This window comes from Ochlerotatus camptorhynchus, unplaced genomic scaffold, assembly GCF_037179485.1.
Source record: "Ochlerotatus camptorhynchus isolate MF236.1 unplaced genomic scaffold, CSIRO-AGI_Acam_v1.1 ptg000125l, whole genome shotgun sequence".
Classification (NCBI taxonomy): Eukaryota; Metazoa; Arthropoda; class Insecta; order Diptera; family Culicidae; genus Ochlerotatus; species Ochlerotatus camptorhynchus.
This window is the reverse complement of record NW_027040615.1, coordinates 1,482,050-1,506,788: the sequence shown is the minus strand read 5'-3', so window position 1 is coordinate 1,506,788 and position 24,739 is coordinate 1,482,050. Positions and strand designations below refer to the sequence as shown.

The 24,739-nt window shown below is 44.8% G+C and overlaps 1 protein-coding gene across 1 annotated transcript; it reads left to right on the top strand.

The window, feature by feature from the left end:
• Window positions 1–321: 321 nt before the first annotated feature.
• Window positions 322–18,107, top strand: LOC135700033 (protein peste-like). The gene is made up of 4 exons (XM_065220422.1): window positions 322–524; window positions 16,580–16,745; window positions 16,810–17,725; window positions 17,791–18,107. The coding sequence occupies exons 1-4, from the start codon at window positions 414–416 to the stop codon at window positions 18,098–18,100; spliced, it is 1,503 nt and encodes a 500-aa protein (XP_065076494.1). The 5' UTR covers window positions 322–413; the 3' UTR covers window positions 18,101–18,107.
• Window positions 18,108–24,739: the final 6,632 nt, after the last annotated feature.

Below are 24,739 nucleotides of genomic sequence, written 5' to 3'. Positions count from 1 at the left end.
GGGCACCGGCTAACATGCTAACGATGTTTTCAACGCTAGTGAAAATATTGACCGCCCTACCGGCCAACACTCACTCGTTGCTTCTCTTCATTTAATAATTCCTACAGTTTTATCACCTCACCGGATACGAGAAAAACAACACACTTTTCACACGTAAAAATTACAGTTGCTGTAGAAGCTGGAGACCTTGATCTTGAAACAACTCGGAGGCAGGCATCAGCAGCCGTTTGCGTTGTAAACAAATCTGACGAGTGACAGACGACGACGACGGCGGCGGCGGAGAAGTTCGTCGTTCATTCTCGCATCGAACTCGGACGTGATTGGATCGTACAGTGCGCGTTTTCCGCGGTAAATCGAATTCGAAAGTGTGTGCGTGTGTGTTTGTATGCGGGCGGGAAAAAGGAAACTGAACGATGCGGATCGATAGGTTTTGCTGTGCCGCCACGGTCGGGGCGAGCCTTGCTGTGGTGGGGGCAATTTTCGCCCTGTTTTGGGGCGACATCCTGGATGCAATCATAGTGAAGGTGCGTGAAATTTTGTGATTCGAAGTGAACGACGAAGATGTGATGTGTTGCGTAACGTGCCTGAGCCGTATTCCGGAGAAACTTAACTGCAAGAATTACAGCAATTGAGTTGCGATCAATTTTTGATTAGATACTGTGAATGCATTATGCATATGATTACGGCGAACGTGCTCACGGGGAAGCTGTTTTCACTGCGGAATTGAGACCTTCTGTTGTTTCGGACAATGTAATCAACAAGTGCTGATGGATAATAGATGTCCTCAATGGATGAAATGAACTGTCTTAATCACATGTGCTGATACAAACTGAATACTAATAGGCAGGATAAATGCTAGAGGGGAATTGATGCATGCTGTTGGCTTAGAACTTAAAACCTCTGAAGTGTCTTTTGGTTGTCAAGTTATTAAAAACCATGAGCCTTTGTTAAAACTTGTAAAGATTGACAAAGGCTGCATGCAAAACAAATGGCAGGAACATCATATGAAAATGTGGATTTTTTACATCCTCTGCTATGCATGTTTTCATAACCACAAATGTAATGGCAGTTCTTACAATGGACTGTAGCGCACAAGCAAATTTCTCCAGAATATATATTATCGTATGCATTTGGAGAAACTTCATTCGAAAATCTAGCAAACATAATAATAACAAATTATTTGTTTAACTATCACGTAGTATTCAAATCCATTTCCCACTACCGCATTTAAATCGCAAATTCTCTATAGTATACACACTTGTCTCTAGCTCTAGCTTTCCAGTATCAGTAGACGATGAACAAACAAACACAACTGTGCTTTGCCTCTCAATATCTTCTAACTTTTCTTTATTAGACATTCTGTATACTTTTATGCAAATCTGTAATAGAATCTTACTTTTCCAAGTTGGGTGTAGAACATCTTAGATACAAAGGAAATAGACCGTAAATTTGGAACTACTTAGACCTGTGTAGTTACTAGGAACATTTTCCCTGCCGTCCCCTGTAGATACCGTAAACCTCGGTTAATATGAACGGCACTTCGTGCATATTACCGGGGTTCATTTTTAATTTGAACTTCTAGTAACCCAATGACCATCAGAACATCGAGGTTCTGGTAGCCTTATTTGCTGCTCTGTTTTGATTTTGCGTTCCGTGTTAAAATTAAAAATGGTCAGATTATCTGACGGCAGTCCAGGTTCTACACAGTAGAATGCCACACGGGAATTCAGAATTACGGAGAAAAATAACGCACACGCGAAAAAACTAGGAAAAACGAGCTAACTTTATTAAGCGATCAAAATAATACACGCTGTTGGAGATGAATTTCACTAGCAGCTGTCAACAAGAAGCGCGTACCGAACCAAGGTTACGCGTATGGTAGGTGAACTCCATGAGGTAAGGACGGGAATCAACGATGTGTAGGTATGCAATGTCCCGTTCAACAGTCCCCCTCAATGGATCTCTTCAGTTCTTCTTTAGTCCGAGCAGTTTAGAAAACTGCCGGTGCTTCTGTGGTCCAAGCGGCTTGGTCATGATATCTGCAACCATTCGATCAGTCGGACAATACTCCAGTCGTATTTGCTGTTTCACACACAACTCCTGAACAAAGCGCTCCCTTGTGTCTATGTGCTTGCTGCCTCTTCCTTTTTTCTCGGAACGCACGAATGCCAAACACCCTTGATTATCCTCCATTACGAGAGTGGCTGGATTCTGGGTTTCACGGAAATCATTGTGTTGGATCGTTGAGTTTCGTTCGGATCCTCCTCAGAAAAAGACGTTGTTTAGCTTTTTTTAAGCTGCAAAGCATATTTATAGAAATTCATTTTTTTAATTAGTATTGTAGTTACTTACGTTAAAGTATCCAAAGTATTATTGGTATTATCCAACAAAAAACAAATTCAATAAATGTGGTTTAATTTACCTGAAAGTATTATACGTTTTATTTGGAAACGGGACCTTGTTCTGACGTTTGCTCCCAAGTTGGCTGCCAACGTGTTGACGTAAGCTGTCAGGCAGAGGCGAGATCTTCCAATGCCGAGGGAACCAACTGCGACCGAGGAGTAGATGTGGCAGTGCTGCCAGTGCCCGCAACATTTCCCGACTCGTAAAGCTGCAGATCCGCTTCCGGCTCAGCTTTACTCTTTGGTTGCACATCCAGCACAGCAATCTTGCACACAGGACGGTGAAGAACTCCATTGGTTGTCTGTACGACGGCTTGTCGCACGCGGCCATCACGTCCTGTTACCACCGAGATGATGCGACCTCGGGTCCACCCGTTACGTACGTTTTTATCCACCACGACTACTAGATCTCCCACTTCTGGAGCCTTCGCCTCTTCAAACCATTTTGTCCGCCTCGAGATGCTTGGCAAGTATTCTTGTGTCCACCTCTTCCAGAACTGGTCAACCATTTGTCTTGCCATATCCCAGTTGGTACGGCAAACTCCTTGGAATTCCACCAGTGGTTTCTTTGCTCGGACAACCCCATCAGAACTCAGGTGAATAAAGTGGTTCGGCGCCAGAGCCTCTTGTTCCGCTGATTCTAGAGGAATAAACGTCAGTGGCCGTGAGTTAATAATGGCACTGACTTCAGCAATAATCGTGCGTAAGGTTTCGTCGTCCGGGTTCCCCAAGCTTGACAGCGACGCAAGAGCAACCTTAACGGAACGTACAAGTCGCTCCCACACTCCCCCAAAGTGTGGAGCGGAGGGCGGGTTGAAGACGTCGGTGAAAGTGTCAGCTAGACCGTTGTTGATGGCTTGGATTTCCTGCAGCAGCTCGCGACTAGCACCCTGGAAGTTCGTCCCATTGTCTGTATAGATCTCACTGGGCGTACCTCGATAGGCTACGAAGCGACGGATGGCCATTTTGCAGGATTCGGTTGTGAGAGAATGTACGATCTCTAGGTGGATGGCTCTGACGGAAAGGCAAGTGAACAAGGCCACCCATCTTTTCACATTGCTGCGACCGCTCTTGACCGATATTGGCCCAAAGTAATCGATGCCTACGTAGGTAAACGGTCGACCACACTGGTTCAAGCGGTGTTACGGGCGACGCCTTCCGGACCTTACAGGTCTGGCAATTCCTAGAGACCTGGCGTACCACCGTGTGGAGGTTCGGTATCTGGAAACGCTGCCGGATCTCGTTAACGATTGTCTCATTGTTAGCGTGCAGAAACTTCCGGTGATACCAGTCAACTAGGAGTTCGCTAATCCGGTGGTAACGTGGGAGAATGATGGGAAACTTGAAATCATACGACACACCCGATGCCGCTCCCATTCGGCTGTCGACGCGCAGGACCTTTCTCTCGTCGGTAAACGGTGACAGCTTGTAGATCTTGCTTGATTTATCAATATTTTTGGTAGCCGAGTTCTTGCTGAGAAGTACGGCTACTTCATCTGGGTAGGCTTCGGCTTGTACTAGAGGCCAAAGAGCTGCTTCTGACCGCTGGATTTCGTCTTGCCACAAGCTTCCAGTTTTCTTGGGTTGCCCCAATCTACGGCGACGGGCATTGTCCAGGACTCGAATGACGTATGCCACGGTTCTTAATAGACGTTCCCACTTGGAGAAGCGACTGAAATCCACCAACTGTTGCATCACAACCTCTCGATGAACAAAGCAAGCACGTAACTCTTCAGTGGTTTTCGACGGTTCTGCTGCATTCTTCTTCGGCCACTCTGCTTCCGGATGACGTAGACACTCGGGACCTTGGACCCATCTGGCTTCGGAGCTGAGGCAGGGACCCTTTCCCCACTTAGTCGCTTCATCGGCCACGTTTTGTTTCGAGGGGATCCAGCGCCAGTCTTCACCGTCCGTTTTGTCCAAAATCTCCCCCACTCGGCAAGCGACGAACTGCCGATAACGTCTATGGTCGGATCTTATCCAGGCGAGCACAGTTTCCGAATCGGTCCACAGTACCCGGCGAACAATTGGTAGTGAATGAGCTTCGGTAATGGTCCTCGCCATCCTGGCACCCAAGAGAGCACCTTGAAGTTCGAGGCGTGGAATGGACAAAGCCTTGAGCGGCGCCACCTTCGCTTTTGCCATCACGAGGGCGCAGTGAACTCTTCCCTTAATCTCTGCCCGTAGATATGCTACGCAGGCGTATGCATCCTCACTCGCATCCGTGAATATATGAAGCTATAGCGGACCAACCTCGATCGATGCGAAACCAGGAAGATACGAGCGGCTGATACGTATCTTTGCTAGTTCTCCAAACTCAGCAATCGATCGATGCCATTTTGCCTGGATTTCTCCCGAAACCTCTTCATCCCAGCCTGCCTGTGATCTCCAAATATCTTGTATAATGATCCGTCCGTGGACTAGAAAATGTGACAGCAGTCCCAGTGGGTCAAAACCGCTCATGACGCACCGTAGCAAGTTGCGTTTTGTCGGCGTCACTTCGTTTACGTTAAGGTCCACCTCGTACGTGAACTGGTCATCGATTGGGACCCAGCACATTCCCAGAACTCGCTCAATTGCTCTCTCCTTGCTGGTTTCGATAGACTTTGTATCTTGAGATCCCGGATCCCCGACTCGTCGAAGAACTTCCGCAGAATTAGAAAGCCAGTTCCTTATGGTGAATCCTCCGTTAGCGTGCACCTGCTTTACCTCTAAAGCCACTTCGATGGCTTCGTTCTCACTGTCGAAACTGTCCAAATAGTCATCAACGTAGTGTTTGGATACTATTGCTGCGGCCGCTCTGGGGAAGGTTTCCGTGTGTTCCTCGGCATTCAAGTTTTTAATGAACTGGGCCTGGCTCGGTGAACAGGTAGATCCAAAAGTCCCTACATGCATTATGTACACTTGGATTAGATGCAAGGGATCCTTCCGGAACAGGGACCTCTGTGAGTGGATATTACCAAGCAAAATGCGAAATTGGTGAAACATTTGCTTCAAGTCGCCACAAACCGCAACCTTTCGCTCACGGAACCCGAATAGGACTGTCAACAACGGTGTTAGGAGATCGGGACCTTTTAGAAGCATACTGTTGAAGGAGACACCTCCTGCCTTCGCCGCAGCGTCCCAGATGAGACGAATTTTCCCTGGTTTTTTCGGGTTTCGAACTGCTCCTAATGGTAGATACCAAACTCTATCGGGATTCGCTGAATTCAACTCTTCCGGGGTCGTCAGGTGTATATAGCCGCTCTGCAAATATTCGTCGATCTGCCGATGAACGCTTTCACGAAGCTCTGGATCAGCTTTCATCCGCCTCTCAAAGTAACCAAACGCCGCTTCGCCATACCGAAGCTATCAGGAAATTTGAAGGGATCGTAACGCCATAGAAGGCCTTTTTCGTACTGGTTATCGACTCGCCTGGTTGTCCGCTCCAAAATAGAACGAGTACACTTGTCGTCATTGCACTCTGGACCTTTGTCAGCCGCAACTCCTACGCTATCCACAGAGAAGAATTCTTTCACCATATCGTGTAGCTCGTCTTCTTGCGAACGCGCACAGATGTGAAGGCTCGCCTTGACCGAGCTGTCGCCTTCCTCTGCCATTCCTGACAGCGTCCAACCCAGCCGAGTTTTGCTGGCGATAGGGTCGTCCAGTTGACCCTCTTTTACTTTCAGAGCCGCTATCAAACTGGCATTGTTGGAACCGATTAGTATTCCAGGGGAAACTGATTCGTAGCTACTAAGAGGCAATCCCTTCAAGTGTGGGTGTTGTTGAACCAACTCCTCGTAGTTCAGCGACTGCCGAGGTAGACTGAGATTCTTCACCGTGCGGGTGTCATTTAGCACGAACTTCCCAGGCTGTGATACACCACTTATCTCGACCGAAACTCGTTGAGATTTTGGTTCGTAGCGAGTGACGTTGCTTGTCCAGCTCATTCACCATCATCGATTCCCAAACGTGTTGCTACCCAGTCCTCTACCAGAGTCATGTTCGAACCATCATCCAAAAACGCGAACGTTTCCACCGACTTTCCCTTCCAGAACAACCGCACGGGTAGAAATTTGAACAGAACGGATTGCTTTGGGTTGTGATGTGCATTCACCCGCTCACTGGTTTCACCTGCAGTGCCTGTTGATTTCGGTTCTTCTTTAGTGGTCTTGTTCTGCTTATGAAGAATTGCATGAAGCAGCGGGTGATGACGCATCTGGCATCCCTCCGTTCCACAGATTATTTGCGTTTTACACGGTCTACGACCATGCTTACCAAGGCACGTGCGGCAGAGGTGATTATCCAGTACGAGCTTCCAGCGACGTTCCGCATCCATCTTTTTGTAGATCGTACAATCCTTTACCTTGTGCTGTGGTTCCTCACACGCTAAACGCAAGACCGGTGAAGGTAACTCCTGCTTCGACAATTGATGTTTCTTCGTTGAATCTTCCGCCGAATGAGCGTTTAGGTAGTTCCTTTCCCGCGTCTTATCACTCTTGTTCGACTTTGCCGACTTGGTATCAGCAATAACGGTGACGTCAGATGCTGTAACGACGAGTACTCCGATTACGTACGAAGGTCTACTGCTGGAAAATGCCGCTTGTACAAAGCCCAGTCCAGGCGAAGCTCCACCAGCTATTGCAATAACACTGGGTTGCACATATGTGCCACTTGGCCCGCCGCTTCGAGATGGTCACAGAGATTCTGTACAGCCATCCCGAACGTAATCAATGTTTCTAACCTATCTGGCTTTGGAGCCGGCACCTCTCGCACTTTATTTAGCAAATTGTGAATAATAAGCTCAGGGCGTTCAAATAGCATATACAAAGTGGACAACACCTGAGGAACGCATGCCGGTAGAAGCATCCGACTCTTGACTGCTTCATACGCCTTGCCTTGCAAAGCACGCTGGAGTCTTGCCAGATTCTCCACATCGGTATAGCCACACGCCGTAGTGGAGTTGAGGTACGCACTGTAGAATAGGGGCCAGTCCTCAGGGTCCCCTCTAAACGGTGGCAAATCCTTCGGCATTACTTGTCTCGCCAACAACTGCTGCTGCGTTGGTGTCACTGGTGCATACGGGTACGGGTACGCGTACGCGTGCTGACCCGAGAATGATGGCTGGCTTTGTAAAGACGGATAACCTGCGATTGGTGGTTGATAAACCGACGAAAGTGATGGCATCGTAGCACTAGTCGACACTGCATTCATCGTTACACCGGGAAACAGCGCCTGGAGATATTGCTTGACTAATCACAGCAGCCGAGATAGTCACAGCAGTATTGTAGTTACTTACGTTAAATTATCCAAAGTATTATTGGTATTATCAAACAAAAAACAAATTCAATAAATGTGGTTTAATTTACTTGAAAGTATTATACGTTTTATTTGGAAACGGGACCTTGTTCTGACGTTTGCTCCCAAGTTGGCTGCCAACGTGTTGACGTAAGCTGTCAGGCAGAGGCGAGATCTTCCAATGCCGAGGGAACCAACTGCGACCGAGGAGTAGATGTGGCAGTGCTGCCAGTGCCCACAACACATTAAGAAGCTGCCTAAGCCATATCGGTTCTTGACATGTTTCACTGAGGGCTAGATACTCAGCCTCCATCGACGAAAGAGTAACACTTGATTGGCGTCGTTGCTTTCAGGAAGCGAAGAACACGCTTCGCTGCGGTCCACTCTCACGAGGTTCACTAAACTTTCGTCCCAGAATTGCTGTGGTTGCTGCTATGTCTGATCTTGCCACGACAGACAGGTACAGAAGACTACGGTACTTCTTCGGATCCTCGAACGCTTCACCAGTATCCACCATCTTCAAATATCCGGGATCCATCGGCGACTTTGCTGTCTTGCACTGCTCCATTCCAAACTCATGCAGCAACTTGTCTATGTATTTCCGCAGACTTAGCTTGAACACGCCATCGACGCGTTCGACTTCTACACCGAGAAAGTGCCTTACTTCCCCGAGACAGATCAGCTCGAATTCCATCCGCAGTCCTCGGCAAATCTTCTCAATTTCCATTCCATCCGGTGATCCAACAAGAAAGTCATCTACGTACACCATCAGGAACACTTTCGCCTTACCGCCTTCCTTCACATACAAACACGGGTCGGTTGCAGCGGCTCTGAACCCGTTCTTCACCAAGACTTTATCCAACCGTTTATTCCAGCAACGAGCTGACTGGCGTAATCGATAAATGCTTCGTTGAAGCTGACATATATCGAAACCAGGCGGCTGACGCATGAATACGTCTTCTTCAAGAGATCCACACAGGTACGCTGTCTTAATATCCAAATGGCGTACAAACATATCGTGCTTTGACGCCACCGTGAGAAAGGTTCGAAATGTTGTCTGACGTGTGACTGGAGCGAACACATCATCCACGCCAGCACCGGTTCTCTGCGTGTAGCCTTGAGCCGGGCTTTACACTTCACGATCTGGTTGTCTTCGTTGCGCTTCACCTTGTAGATCCACTTTCAAGTCTCGTTTTTCTGATGAGCTTCGAGTTCTTCCTTCATAGCCTTGCACCACTTAGGATCCTTCAAAGCTTCTTGATGGTTGACTGGACCTTCCACTGCACAGGCTGCAATTCCAACGACGAACTCGAGATCGAAATCTTCCAAGTACCGCGGTCGTTTTTCTTGATTAGACCGCTTCGATTGACGAAGATCCGAACTCGGTCCACCTTCATCCTCATCTTCACTGTTGTCTTCAGATGCCGTAGTGTAACTGTCACTAGTCTCTTCACTTACTGGCTCTTCCTTCTCTTCTTTGAAGGGAATCAGCTGAATGTCTTCATCCGGGGTCTTCTTAGATTCAGCAACTGGAAATTCCACCGACGACGATCCGTTTCCAAGCTCAATGAAGCGAGCGTCGCGGCTAACGGTGATCAAATCCGTTTCGAGATCCAAAAATCGATACCCTTTTTGCTCAATCGCGTAGCCGATGAACGTAAGCTTTCTTGTCTTGCTGTCCATCTTCTTTCGTTTGGTATCCGGCACGTGTACATACGCTTCACTTCCGAACACCCGGAGATGACTGAGATCAGGTTTTCTCCCCCACCAAAGCTCATAGGGAGTCGTCCGGATGGATCTGGAGGGCAGCCTATTCTGAAGGTAAGTTGCTGTGAGAATTGCCTCACCCCAGAAGCGCTTCTCCAATCCTGCATCGACTAACATGCATGTGGTCATTTCCCCTAGCGAACGATTCTTTCGTTCAGCAAATCCGTTTTGCTGAGGGTAATAGGCGGTGGTGAACTGCTGTTGAATTCCTTCATCTTTATAGAACCCACGCAGCTCCTTATTGATGAACTCTCCCCCTCCATCCGATCGCACCACACGCGGTTTTCGACCAAACAGGTTTTTGACCCATCTGACGTAGTCCTTAATATTTTGCAATGCCTCTGACTTGTTCCGTAGGAGGTACGTTACGGTAAAGCGACTGTAATCATCCGTGATGGTCATCGCGTATCGGTTTCCACTAGGAGAGATACAGTCCATCGGACCACACAAGTCCGTATGAACGATGTCCAATACTTGCGATGCTTTCATATCAACAACCGGAGGAAATGGAAGCCTGTCCGACTTGCCTTCCATGCAGCACTCACACATCAATTGCAACCCGCAGTCACTCACCTTCATGCCTGTAGCTAACTCTTCTTTGACGATTCTCTCGGCAGCAGCCCACTCGCGGTGGCCCAGCCGTCTATGCCACTGATGTTGGCAATACACTTTATGCTGACCTTCCGATGCAGCCATCGATGCCTCTGAAACTCGCAGTTAGTATAGCCCACCATGACGACCTCCCGTTGCGACAACGCTACCATCCGTATCAACAACATCGCATCCGTCAGTATCAAAAACCACTTTGAACTTATTTTGGGTCAACTTACCTACTGAGATCAAGTTGGTAGAAAGACCGGGTACGAATTTCACGTCGTTTACATCTATCTTGGTCACCTTACCTGCACCGTCGATGCCGTACACGATACCAGATCCTGTAACGATGAGCAACGCGATGAGCGAGCAATCAGCGATCATAAAATCGCTAGTTGTGACCTTCTGAAACCAAAATTGACAAATTTTATATGTCATATACAATATTTACCACCTCTTCTTGCATCTTACAAATAAAAATTATCATTATAGTATCCCATTGTTTCATAATAACGAAAAAAAAGGAATTTTAGCTGTAATGAGCAATTGCAAGCCTGGTCATTTGTGACAACTGTCAAACTTTCCGTTTCCGCCCACATTGCGTTTGGGCCTTTAGGGCAGGTAACTGGGCCCATAACCTGACGGCAGTCCAGGTTCTACACAGTAGAATCATAGAGGTAACTTGCCACACGGGAACTCAGAATTACGGAGAAAAATAACGCACACGCGAAAAAACTAGCGAAAACAAGTTAACTTTATTAAGTGATCAAAATAATACACGCTGTTGCTATGCTTTCTGTTCGAGATGAATTTCACTAGCAGCTGTCAACAAGAAGCGCGTACCGAACCAAGATTACGCGTATGGTAGGTGAACTCCATGAGGTAGGGACGGGAATCAACGATGTGTACAGAAGAGGTATGCAATGTCCCGTTCAACATTATCGGGGATCCACGGTAATTGAATCTCAAGTTGAGACGAGTGGTAAAATCTAGTGCATCTTATATATACATTAGGGTGGGTCATCGTGATCATTGTACCAGTCCAGGAAGTACCTAACAACTTTTCCGAACGGAATACCTGTTCAAAGATCAATGTTTCGAATTAAATGCCAAATATCCCTTTTCCTGCCAACACTGCCGGTGTAAAGGGTGTCCCACATCAAATTGCATCACGGAAAAAAACGCTGTAGAAAATTACCTAGTTGACCGATCCTTTTCAATACCATAACCTGTTCGCTCGCACCTTACGCTTAACTCCACTCATTAGGTTCCGTACAACATCTGGCTGCAGCTTCGTCTGTTCGGAAACCCGCTTTTTCTTCATGTCTTCCTCAGATTTGACCTCCTTGGGATGCTTCCGTAGTGCCTGCTTCATAATAGCCCAGTATTTTTCGATGGGCTTCAGTTCCGGTGCGTTGGGGGGGGGGGGATTTCATGTCCTTGGGTACGAAAGTGACCCCGTTGGCTTCGCACCACTCTAGGACAACATTTGAATAGTGGCACGAAGCTAGATCCGGCCAGAAGATCGTAGGGCCCTCGTGTTGTTTCAACAAAGTAAGCAGACGCTTCTGTAGACACTCCTTGAGGTAGATCTTCCCGTTTACAGTCCCGGTAGTCACGAACGGTGCACTCCGTTTGCGGCATGAGCAGATCGCTTGCCAAATCATGTATTTCTTGGCAAACTGTGAAAGTTTCTGCTTCCTAAACTTTCTCCGGAACATCAAACTTGTGCTGGGAAGTGAAGAACAGTAGCCCCGGAAGCTGCCGGAAGTCCGCCTTGACGTAAGTCTCATCATCCATTATGAGAAAATTAGGCTTCGTCAGCATCTGGGTGTACAGTTTCCGGGCGAGTGGCTTTCCCACCGTATTTGGCCGTTCGTCACGATTTGAAGCCTTCCGCACTTTGTACGCATGCAGTCCCTCCCGGTTCTTGGCTCTCTGAACGAAAGACTTGATTCTTGGCAGATTCAACTTTTTGGCCACATCCCTGACCAAAGCATTGGGATTCCGCTTAAACGCTTTCACGGCACGCTTGTGATCCTGATCACTAATAAAACATCCATTATGACCGCATTTCTCCTCCCGTTCGATGCTCAGAGTTTCGTAGTAACGTTTAATCACACGACTCACCGTTGACTGCACGATTCCGAGTTGTTTTCCGATGTCCCGATGAGAGAGTTGAGAGTTTTACGCAAAAACAATTCGCGACGTTGATTTTCGGGTGATGCCATTTTTTCCAACTTTCGAAAAACTGACAGCGATAAAAATACAGTGTAAACAATACACTCTAAACTACTTCTACCCAAATTTTCAAGAGAAAATACCCAATGGGTAATTTTCTACCCTTTACCAATGAGAGTCAGATTCCAAACAGGAATAATTTCGAAGTTGATTACCTTATCGGTTTAGTATATTAAGATGAATAATCCGAAAACAATAGATCTACCTCCATAGTACCAGAGCTGAGCCAAAAAGTTATAACCATAGAGGTAACTCTAAGATTAGAAGGTCCCGAAGAAACGTGCTCAACTTTTTGGCTCAGCCAAAAAATCCACGAACCCCTCATTCCATCTGTCAAACTTTCATAGCGAATCAAAACAAACATAGTGTAGCACTAGAATTTCGACTAGAATGGGGTGCGTTAATCGATTTGCTTGGGACTAATAGCAACAATCAATACGAAACTAACGATTTCAAATTGGCTCACCACTTTAGTAGCCTATTGGTCCCAAGCAAACGATTAACGTACCCTATTCTAGTTGAAATTCTATTACTACACTATGTTTGTTTTGATTCGCTATGAAAGTTTGACAGATAACATCAGGGGTGTGTGGATTCATGCAGAACATGCAGGGGTGAGTGAAATAGCTTGGGACTGCTTGGGACCGTTGTTCTGGTACTGAGTGAGCCAAAAATAATAATGATTTTCTTCGGGACTCAGTGGTCTTAGAGTTACCTCTATGCTAATAGGCTAGTCAAGTAGTGAGCCAATTTAAAATCGTTAGTTTTCACCGGTTGGTATAACCATAGAGGTAACTCTAAGACTAGAAGGTCCCGAAATAACGTGCTCAACTTTTTGGCTCAGCTCTGGTACTCTCTTCGGTCCCAAGCTAATCGATTCACCCCTCGAAACATAGGAAAAACCAATAACCCCTCATTTTATCTGTCAAACTTTCATAGCGAATCAAAACAAACATTGCGTAGTACTAGAATTTCGACAAGAATAGGGTACGTTAATCGTTTGCTTGGGACCAATAGGCTACTAAAGTGGTGAGCCAATTTAAAATCGTTAGTTTCGTATTGATTGTTGGTATAACGACGTGCTCTTGATATCGCTCAAACCATTTGTGGAATACTTCTATTATTTGGGTTATCGATCGTTTATGGTATTTTTTTATTAGGTTTGGACCTTACCCAAGGTAATCCTCAACCCGGAGGCAACTTGACAACTCCAGTATATTGCCAGTGTACCCCGACAATTTGGTGCTGGTGGTTCTGTCAAACTCACAAGTTTCAGAAGGGTTATCTGAATAGGGCGAATGCGGAAATGAAGTACAATAAATAAAATCCAAGCTTGAAATTTATCTCATTATCGCGCGCCCACCAAACCGGAACGCTGACGTCAAAATTAACATTAGTGACATAGGAAGTCCAGTGATGCCAGCGAGAAAAGTCGTTTTGGTTTTTCAGTTGTATGCACTATTCATAATCAGTTTATGAAACTTTTTTTTAGTCTCGTGTGTCTTTGAGCAGAATAGGACCAAAAGTTTAAATATATGATTTGTATAACGAAAATATGTGCTTGTCATAGAATTAACCTAAACAAATGAGAATTGAGCGAGGATACTATCGGTGATTTCGACGCTTCCCGTATGGATTGCGCAGAGGGATTCCAATCAGTAATTGTAACAACATGCTCCGGCATTTGCTTCAGCTCATTCTCTCGCATTTGTTGCAGCCAATGCTGATTAATACCATCGTTGCAATTGTTAAGAAAGTTGTGAAGAACGCAGCAGCAGGGAAACTTTATCGATCCTGTTATCTAAACCTTTCCCGATTCTTCGAAATCGGGCTTTTAAATGCCCGAAAGCGTTCTCAACAACTCTCCTAGCCTTTGATAGGGCATAATTGTATCCCTTTTCTCTCTCAGTAGCATCTGCGCGGAATGGATATGGTTTCATTACGACATCAGACAGACGAAAAGCCGAATCGCCTATCAGCAGCACTGGTACATCAATTCCACAGAAGTTTTTCGAATGCTGTTTAAGAAGTGAATTTTGAAGTTCTCTTCTCAGGTTTGAGCTCTCGAATATCTTCGAGTCGTTACATCGCCCAGGACTTCCAACATTTATGTACTGGAAGCGATACCTACAATGAACATCATAATTACACACATTAAAAACGACCTTAAAAATTGCGGTACTCACCTGTAGTCTACACTAGCAAAAAGCACCGTCGAATACCACCCTTTGTAATTGTGATAATCTATTGCATCATCGTTATTTGGTCTTACTTCAATGTGACATCCATCTAAAAGGATCAAAGCAAATAATTTGTATATATTTCTTTTTGGATCGAGTTGGAGGTTGACGGAGGTATTAAGTTAGATTTTGAGACATTGGAAAAAATCAAGAAATAAATTAAATTTGCCGCACCGATGGATATGTACAGTACATGTACTACAGCAAGGCATCTACTGATGTGAAGGTGAAGTGAAAAGATAGGTTTATCAAGAAAAATATACCAATATTTCTTTGAAAATAGTATGTATAGAGCAATCGGTTCAGTGTTAACAAAATGTGCATACATCTATCAATCTTACCTATGGCACCATAACACTGAGGAAAACCTATTCTTTCAAATCCTTTTACGCATTCCTCAATACGCTCTTTCGTGAGTGGAAATGAATCCATCTGCTCAACCCGCATGACCCGCCACACTTCGTTGCAAAATTCTTGTACGACTTCACAGGTCGTGGACTTCCCCACTCCAAATAAGTTCGATATCGTTCGGTATTCCGCTGAAGATCCCAGCGCGTATACAGCAATAGCCACTCTCTTTTTCAGCGGAATGCATTTTCGAAGCACTGTATCCTTCTTTCCAAACAGCGCAATTTGGAGCAAAGAATTTCGAAACAGTTTTTGGACATCCTGAAATTTTCTTTAAAAAATAAAATAAAATATCCATATTATAAAGCTATATTACGTAATATAGAGCCTAGTCTGAACGTACTATAATACTGTTATCGTTGATGATAAACAAAACAATAATAGTTTTGCAGCGAGTAAGAGCGTACTTATTACAGTATCCCTCCGCTAATCCGACATATTTGACAATCGGACTGTCAAGTCCATAAAAAATCAAAGTTACCAATGTAAACAAATGCTCCATAAGAGACAGTGATGTCGAATGAAGGAGAGCCGGAGTATTGAGATACTGTATACGCAGCTAGTACTGCAAAATGTACTATTTGAGGTACTAGCTTAAAAGAGTACAGAGGTGAACATTGTGCGTCTTTCGAAGGCCTTAAATGCATTAAGCTAAATATGTAATATATCATGTAATTTGACTAATGTTCAAGTTCAGCAGTTTACTTTTCTTTCCCCATAAGAGAAACACGGGATAGCAAACATCTTTTTTTATTTTACGGGTCCAGGACAAGCCTTCATTGCACAACTATGCTCAAAGCAATAATCTTAAAGATAATCAAATTCAAGAGCAACAAATAACTGAAGAAATTTTTATTGCCATTTGATGATACAAGAAGATGAAACTCGGTTCAACTTGTATGGATTTATTTCATTTCACCACGAAAATTATAAATAAGCTCTTTTCATATGGCATTCTTGTCTGTTGTTTGACATCCACATATGGTGAAACAAAAAGTTGGTTTTCCATAGAGAAATACCGTTGCGGCGGTGAAGAACAATTCCTTTGTTTACATCGTGTGGCGACATCTACTATTCGCAAGTGGGTACGTGAAACTAAGGTTACCTGTCACCTTGCCGGGGACTTGGTTGCCACAGTCAGCTCAGTAAAATCCCATGTGCCACGATAGATCCACCAGATCGACCGTGCTGTATGACTTCTGACTGTTATGTTGTTTATTCGCTTTCCATTCCATCGCTTTCACAATCTGAATAATAATTGCGCATTAATCATGTCCTGCCCAGTCATATATGTATTCTCATTAGAACGAGCAACAATTAAGGTGTCATCTCTCGCACGTGAACGGCCGTACGACGGCCGTATATTGTTGAACTTGACAAAATTCCTTGCTAATTTTATTATTTACTCGTGCCACTTACAGTGAGCTCATAGTAGATGCGCACATGGGAAGTGATTTACTCGTGGAGGGGTTGTAACCTTCATAATCAACTCTGAATGGATCGTCGCCTCTAGGCACCTATTTAGTTCATAGCGTGACGCGAGAAGAAGGGAATTTCCGAAGGGAATTCAGGTCACGCTTATTAACCTTCGATTGCTCACATTTATACCAGGAACTAACCAACAATTTACACCCATTTAAATTCCAGGAAAAACTTCTCACACCTACTTCAAGAACGTTCAAACTATGGCGACGACCTCCGGTTCCGATTCAGTGGTCGATCACCCTCTTCAACTGGACCAACGCCAAAGCCTACCTGGCGAACGAGGCTACCCGGCCGTCCTTCACCGAGATCGGTCCGTTTCTGTACTCAGGTCTGCTGTACTCTTCCCCATGTTCAACCTCAATGCTCTAACCCATCAAATCTCCGTTCCACAGAAAACCTGGAGAAGGTAGACGCCCGGTTCAACACGAAAAACGCCACCATCAGCTACCGGAGACGTAGCTACTTCACCCCAGACGAACTGCTCGATGACAACCTCCTCGATCAGAGCGTCACCAACGTCAACGTGGTTGCGTTGGCCGCTGCTAACCGTGGTTACAGCCGTGGCAACGCATACGAACGGACGATTTCCTTCGCCCTGTACAGCTTTAAGCAGCGCGTTGTGGTCACCAAGCGAGCTTCCGAGCTGCTGTTCGACGGCTACCCGGAACCGTTTATCAAAAAGGCCAAGGAAGTGTTCCAGTCCAGCTCGGATGGGGAGTTGGAAGATCGGTTCAGCTGGTTCCGATCGATCAATGGTTCGAAAAAGTTCCACGGCTATTTCAACATGGACTCCGGCAAGGAGGACTCCAGTCGGTACGGGTTGGTCCACACGTGGAACTACCGGGATCGGGTGAATTCCAGCCGAGGCGAATGTGGAAAGTACGATGGCTTTACGGAGGAACTGTTTCCGACGAAGATCCGGAAGGATCACCGATTGCGGTTGTTCTTGATGGAGCTGTGTCGGGTCGTGAGTTTTGGGTTTGAACGAGAAGAAGTGATCCACGGAGTGATGGGATACCGATTTGTGGGCGAGGCGCGATCCGTGGACGATCAGTGTAGCGATGATAAGGAGCATCTACCGAGTGGAGTGATCAACATAACGGAATGCAAACTGGGGGCACCGCACTATGCTTCGTTTCCGCACTTCTTCCTTGCGGATGGTTATTACAGGGGCGGTATTGACGGTATGAACAAGGACGAGGAGCGGCACCAATCGTTCTTTACGATCGAACCGAAAACGGGGACGGTGCTTAAGTCATCGCTCCGGTTGCAGATCAACGCACTGCTGCAGCAGTACTCGGGTGTGGCGTGAGTTTTCACCGTTTCTGAGCTTAGTAAAGTTTTGGATTTTTATGGAAAACCTTTCGTTTCAGTTTGTACCAGGATGCACCACAATCATACCTACCGATACTTTGGTTCGCGAGAAGCTTCCATCTTCCCGAAGAAGAAGTACTCAAGCTGAAGGGCCTGCTGGATGTTTCGCAACTGGGTTACGTTGGAGCATTTGCCGTTGCCGGGCTAGGGCTGTTGATTGTGCTTCTGGCCATTGGGCTGCGATGCGCTGTTCGAAGTACGCAAAGGAAGAGCATGGCGGGGGCTGCCCTGGCCAACGGAGATGCCCGCGGGGATTACGAATTTGTACAAAATGAACAGAATAAGGATAAGGATCGAATAAAGCTGTGATTTTTGGTAGGAGTTCATGGTGTGAGTAGTATTGGCCGAAATTCAACAATGAGGGTATTTTCGGAATCGGGATCACGTCTAGAGAATGTAAATCGATATTCGACGCCATTTTTGAATCCACATGGCTTCCGATTTCAGAAACAGTGGAAAATATAATATGGGTATTTTTGGAATCAGAGTGGCAGGAGATTGGAAATAGGTATGCTACGCCATTTTGAAATCCAAGATGGTGGCTTCCAGTTTAAGAAAAAGTGGGAAATACTGTCAAATACCCATCAACATGGGAATTTTAGGAATCGGGATGACGTCTCGTAGATATGACGATTCGTAAATATTATTAGCGTCGCGAATCTCCCTCTGGCATCGGGCCACTTTGACCTTTCTGTAGGCTCTTTTGATGCACCATCAATGTAGAGTGCGCTAGGCAATTTTGAGAGGAAATGTCATCCCAACATTTTGTTTACATCATAATGACGATTTTTAAAACCTTAAATAATTAATATTCTATTGCACAATTTGTAAATTACCATCGAGAGTGGTATTATTTTAAGGTTATCTACAAATCTGAACTGATTTACAGCTAAAAAAAACCAGACATTAAAAATCCGGAAGCTGGGACAGTTTAATTTAAATTCTAGAGTAACATTTGAAATGGGCCTATGTCCAAAACGTAAACAAACCAGAAAATGAATTTTAATTTTTTTTTTCGCCGCTATTCAATTTATATTTAAGAAAATTGAAGTATTTTAGGCATTTATATTGTTCACAATAACAATAGTAACTGTACCTCAGTATACAACATCCAAAATATGCGAAATGCTTTCAAAAGTATATGAAAATCGATTACAATTTAATTTCATAAATCAATAAGCCTTTTTGTGAATCTTTCAATCGATAGGCGCTTTTTGTTAAGCCGTTGTGCTTGTCATCAGAAATGGTACGCCCTTTGCTAAGCCTTTTCGCAACGTCAAATAAATTCAAAACAAATCATCGGCCCTACCTCAAGCAGTAGGGCCTAGCTTTGGGTTGAAAATTTTCAACCATCGGCCCTTCAACGTCACTAGGCTTATCAATGAAATGATGTGCGGACCAATTAATGGATCGAAAAATTTCGTCGATCGGCCGTTTCGAAAATCAAGTTATTTATAATATTTTCTCTCGATTATGCGGAACTTTCCTAAACGATTAGTAGCTATCAAGCGGTGCTAAACAATGGCATCAAAACCCGCTTTGTTTACGTTTTGGACATAGGCCCATTTCAAATGTTTCTCGAGAAATCTTCCTTTTTCTCAAAATAAACATGTGAAAGAACATATGCTTATGATCACTGCTAAATTGATATAGAAAGCAACATATTCCACGTGGATGACAATTTCAAGCACTTGCTATGGAGGAAAAGTGAAAATATCATCCTCTTCCTATGCTCCACGAATCGCCCATACACCTCTTTAATAGAAACTACGCAATCAATTCAACCTCTGGTGGTGAATTGGAGAACGTCATAAAGAGTGTTGTAAGCAGAAATTTCTGCCATGAGATATAGGAAGCGGAACAGTTTTTCACTTTTCCAGATAAATTGATTCATCAGAGATGCTCCAAGACTTGATCTACAGTTGAAAAATCGAATTCTGTATCGTTTTTGCAAGGATCCTGCTGGTGTTCAGGAATATTTTTGTTGAGGAAAATGGAAAATTAGAATGGTGTCTTAGTGGTTATGACCTTCCGGATTTCTTGTGAGTAAATAGTTTAGGTGTAAATTGTTGAAGAACTCGTCACCAGGCTACACAGTGGATAATTCCGTCGGAGCGGAACGAGCCGTTTAACAACCGGTGGACACTAACGATTTTAAATTGGCTCACTACTTGACTAGCCTATTGGTCCCAAGCAAACGATTAACGTATCCCATTCTAGTCAAAATTATAGTACTATACAATGTTTGTTTTGATTCGCTATGAAAGTTTGACAGATAAAATTAGGGGTTAGTTGATTTTCCTATGTTTCGAGGGGTGAATCGATTAGCTTGGGACCGAAGATAGTACCAGAGCTGAGCCAAAAAGTTGAGCTCGTTTCTTTGTTATTGGCTAAGACGTTAAAACGTGTTAAGTTCGATGCGAATGGGCGGAAGATGGTGTTCGTAAACTATTGTGAGTATCGAAAGGCCTATCGATTCCTGGATCCGAAAGATGTCAGCGTTACTATCAACCGTGATGTCAGCTACATCGAGCAGAAGAACGGATCGTCGTCGAGCGAGCAAAGTGGTTTCAGTGGATCAAGCGTAGCATAATTGGACTGGCCAGGACTGACGAATATGGAGAGCAAGCTTCAGGAGGAGCAGGACAAGGATCGGCGTTCTTTTCAGGAAGAGCAGGAAGAATCCGATGAAGAACTTCACAGCTGCGGCACTCCACTGACGTGATTGCAAAAGTTGTCCATCGGTAACGACCAAAGGTTGAACTTATCGATGAAATCGATACCGAGTAGGTTCAGTTGACGATTTGAGACGAAAATCTGGCCCTAATGAGCCGAACCGCTGAACGATACTTCACAGGCAAACTCGTACTGCAGGTCAAGCTGTTCGCCAGATGCTGATTTGGCGATTTGCGTTGACAGAACCACTGCTGGTTGCCCTATTGGCTTCCATACTTCCTTGGACACAATCCGACGCAGTATCCAATTGTAGACGCACTGGAACACCGTTGATTTCCACCTGCACAAACCGTCGCTTGCTCTGGAAGTTGCCAACTGAAAGAGCGATGGTTTTAGTGGAAAACTTACCGCTGCGTTGTTTGACAGGTTTGGAAGAACGTTTCGCACTTGAGCAGTGGTGGTTCTTAAAACTGCAGTACTTTGAGAAATGCATCGCACCGCAGTTCCAGCACGGTGTTGCTGGACCGTTCTTCGCCTCTTCCGGCATTTTCGAAACTTTCCGCTGCTCCATCGACCGCTTTCGGAATTTATTCTGATGCTGTGGACCTCTTCGGATTGCTTGCACCTGTCCAGATGGACCTTCGATCATCGCTGCGTCGCTCTGCAAATTGATTAACCGCTGACATTCCTCTATCAACGCCTCCAGGGTGACGTCAATGCTGTCCTCTATCTTCGTCAGCAACCTGGTGCGTACTTCGGTGTCGCACTCGCCCTTCAAGCCGCACACGTACATTAAACTTTTGAATTGTTGTTCGGACATCTTCGGCAACTCAAATTCCACGCACATTTTGTTCACCCGACACGTAAAAGTGACATAATCTTCAGTCGGGGCTTTGGTGATGGTGAGTGTACTGTAGCGTTTTTTTTACCATTGATTCCGTGGTCTCGAACAGCGATTTAAGCTTCTGGATCGTGGTGGCGAACGTGAAATCCTTCGGGGTACTAGGCAGGATATAACTCACATACCTGTAATGCTCGTTTGTCCCCAGCCGACGAAGAAGAGTCTATGCGCATCCTTGGCGAAAAGATCATCATATCGCGCGTACCAAGCAGCAAAAGTGCAGTGGCTCTCAGGATCAAACTGGAACTCTTCGATATTGCCAGCTAATTAATCCAGAATAGCCTCCGGATTTGGTGGAACACTGAATTACTCGCGTTCTCGTCGCCACTGTCATAACGTGACAAGGCGGTGATATCGTAATTAATTAAACTACTATACGTTACGATCTAATAAAACTATTCGTCTATTTCACGATACTTTAAAGGAGATATTCTTCTTCAATCTAACGAGACAATGAATGACAGACTGGTACTCTACAATGACACACAAGTGACGTTCATCCAGGTGACAGCCGACGCTGCCAACGGTGAGCCCTGTGGTAATTCCTGGTTAGGGTTTCCAGTGTCCCCAACAGCTAGTATTTTTGTTTTGATTTTCTATGTGGTACACTGAAAAATTGCAATAGCAAGTTCGTCACCAAAGTTTTCGAACCGCTCCGAAGGCAAAGGCAAGTTCAAGCCGAAGGCAAGTTCATCTCTTCCCGCGTTCCAACGAATGAGTTACCGGTATGATTCTCTCCCGACTCCGATACTGCTCCTTAATCAAACAGTTCGATCGCACGATTCGGCTGCATCCGTATAAACCGATCTCGTCACTCGCAGACAGTAACAATATATTTTTATTTTGAACATTGGTTCCACGTTACACTCAGCTTTCGCTCGTTGGGCTAATCCAATAGCTCACTTATAGCGAATTTGTTTATTATCGGGGTTGGAACCAGTTCCAACCCAGTGCGAAACCGAACTTTTTGTCAGTGCGAACCTCAACCTGAGTTAGGTTTTAAAAACAAACGATCAAACTGACGTTTGTCAGAAAACAAGCAGACCCGATCTTGATACCCGATTCAGGTTGGAACTGAATAATAAACAAATTCGCTATTAGTGAACGGTTTTCGTTAGTTGGGCTCAGCTGTCAAAGCTGAAAATTGCTTGCGGATACATCGATTTTCTATTATCATCAACATCGTTTAGCAACTATCCAAATTGTTCATCCATGAGCCCCTCGAAAATAAATCTGCAATGTCAGAAATGACGTTGGACTTCGATTTGGATGGACTACAGCCCAACTAACGGGAGTCCAACTAAAACGTAGCCCACTTAAAGATAGCCCAACGAGTGATATTCGACTGTACCAAAGATGAATACTAAGATGAAACTGTCGGGAGAAAAACTTTCTATTTTAGTGTCCTCTTTCACGGTCCCTTTCATCCAATAAGAACCCCCCGTATTCAAGGTAATTTTGTGGTTTTGCTGCCCCCTCGGTAGAGATGAAATTTTGCGCTCATTTTGATCAAAACAATCACACCAAAATCAGAGATGTCCCATTTAATGAAATTAGTGTTCACCGGTTGACTGTACTTCTAAAATGGAATACGTTTGAAATTAACCTAGTTTATGTTTTGCCCAGAACAAACTGAGTTTACGTTTACATTTACCCTCCAATTTACCTCAAAATTGGTTCTCGCCCGACTCCGATACTGCTTCTCAATTCTCGCGTCACTTTTCAAAAGGTCCTAAGTAACAAATGTAAACAAATCGAGTTAAGCGATACAAACTATTGCTCTTCTATCATCTATGTGATACAAAAACATCCATCCAAATTTACTTTCATTTATTTAAGATAATCATTGATCACAAATTGTCCAATGTACAGTTTGAAATGATGGGTACATGATTGTTACTTCGGTCATTCGGACTGCCTAACATGATTGGTGCTCATTTTCCAAAGGCGGGGCCAATCTAAAGTTAGGTACTATACTCTGAAATCTGTGAAAGGGAATCTAGTATCATGTAGACAATACGTCCAATGTAACACTCATTGATTATGTCATTGAGAAAAATCGTCCAATGTAACATGTCCGATGTACAACTCGACTTGTCAAAACGTCCTGTTGGTTTTCCAACGAAGAGAAAGTAGACTCCGAACGTTTAACGATTTATTGAGGATACGTTTAAATTTCCTGGAATGATTTATGCCGTTGAAATTACAGTCCTTAGCTTCTAGTAGTATAATATCTTACGTTTTGTAATTCTCCGTCGTTGTAACCCGGTAACGAAACTGTTTTATAAGAAACTGGCCAACTCCTGAACCGAGTCCTGAACGGGGTGATAGTTCGAGTTAGCTGTATATAATTATGTTCATGACTCACAATTTACCGTATTAGAAACAACGAAATTAGGTTTCAATTTAGAGGCTCGATCGTTTACCCAATCAACTTAACCTACAACTTTCTAGAAAGGAAAATGAGTTCAGTTTTACTTCAACGCTTCGCAAATTATTGTTGCTTTTACTCACGCAACTACAAATAGCAACTTAGATTTAAGCACAGATAATATAGATAACAATTCCATTAATTTTAAACTAAATCCAAAGAATAATTTTAGGTAATCGCGACATCGTGTCACATGGTTTTACTTGTTCTTAAATGACAATTATTTTCCCGTACCGTCCCTATCGGCATTCCAACAACTGTCAGCCGAGCCAAGGCAAGTAAAGGTTGGAGTTTCTTTAGCTGGTGAGAAGGTGCGTTGCTACACGAGGGGTGTCGCAACAGTCCCCCCCAGTGGTTGGACCCTGGTCCCGATCACTCTTGTCTGCACCGACGTCCAGCACTGCCAGGCGAACTGCCGGGCGCTCGTACATACCTGAAGCCGTCCGTACCGTCGCCGATCGTACTTGACCATCCTTGGATACCTTCGTGTTGACTACCCTGCCTTTGGGCCAGCAATTTCTCGGGAAACTTGGGTCCACGATAATCACGATGTCTCCTATCTGGATCTGTCGACCGGCCGAAAGCCATTTAGTTGTTCTAGTAATTTCAGGGAGGTACTCCGCCAACCACTTCTTCCAAAACATATTGGCTAGGACTTGTGATGATTTCCAAGCACTTCGGAGAGCTAAGCCGCTATCATCGTGGAGTACTTAGGGGTTTCGAACCATCGGTAGAGCCCAGCAGAAAGCTATTCGGGGTAAGAGCCGGGGCAGCCTCGCTGTCAACTGGTACATAGGTCAGAGGGCGCGAGTTGATGATGTTCTCAATCATCACAAGAGAGTTCCTGAGTACTTCGTCTGTTGGCAGCCGTTGAGTTGGAAGTATGCTGGTCAAAATCTTCTTTACTGATTGTATCAGTCTCTCCCAGCTTCCTCCCATA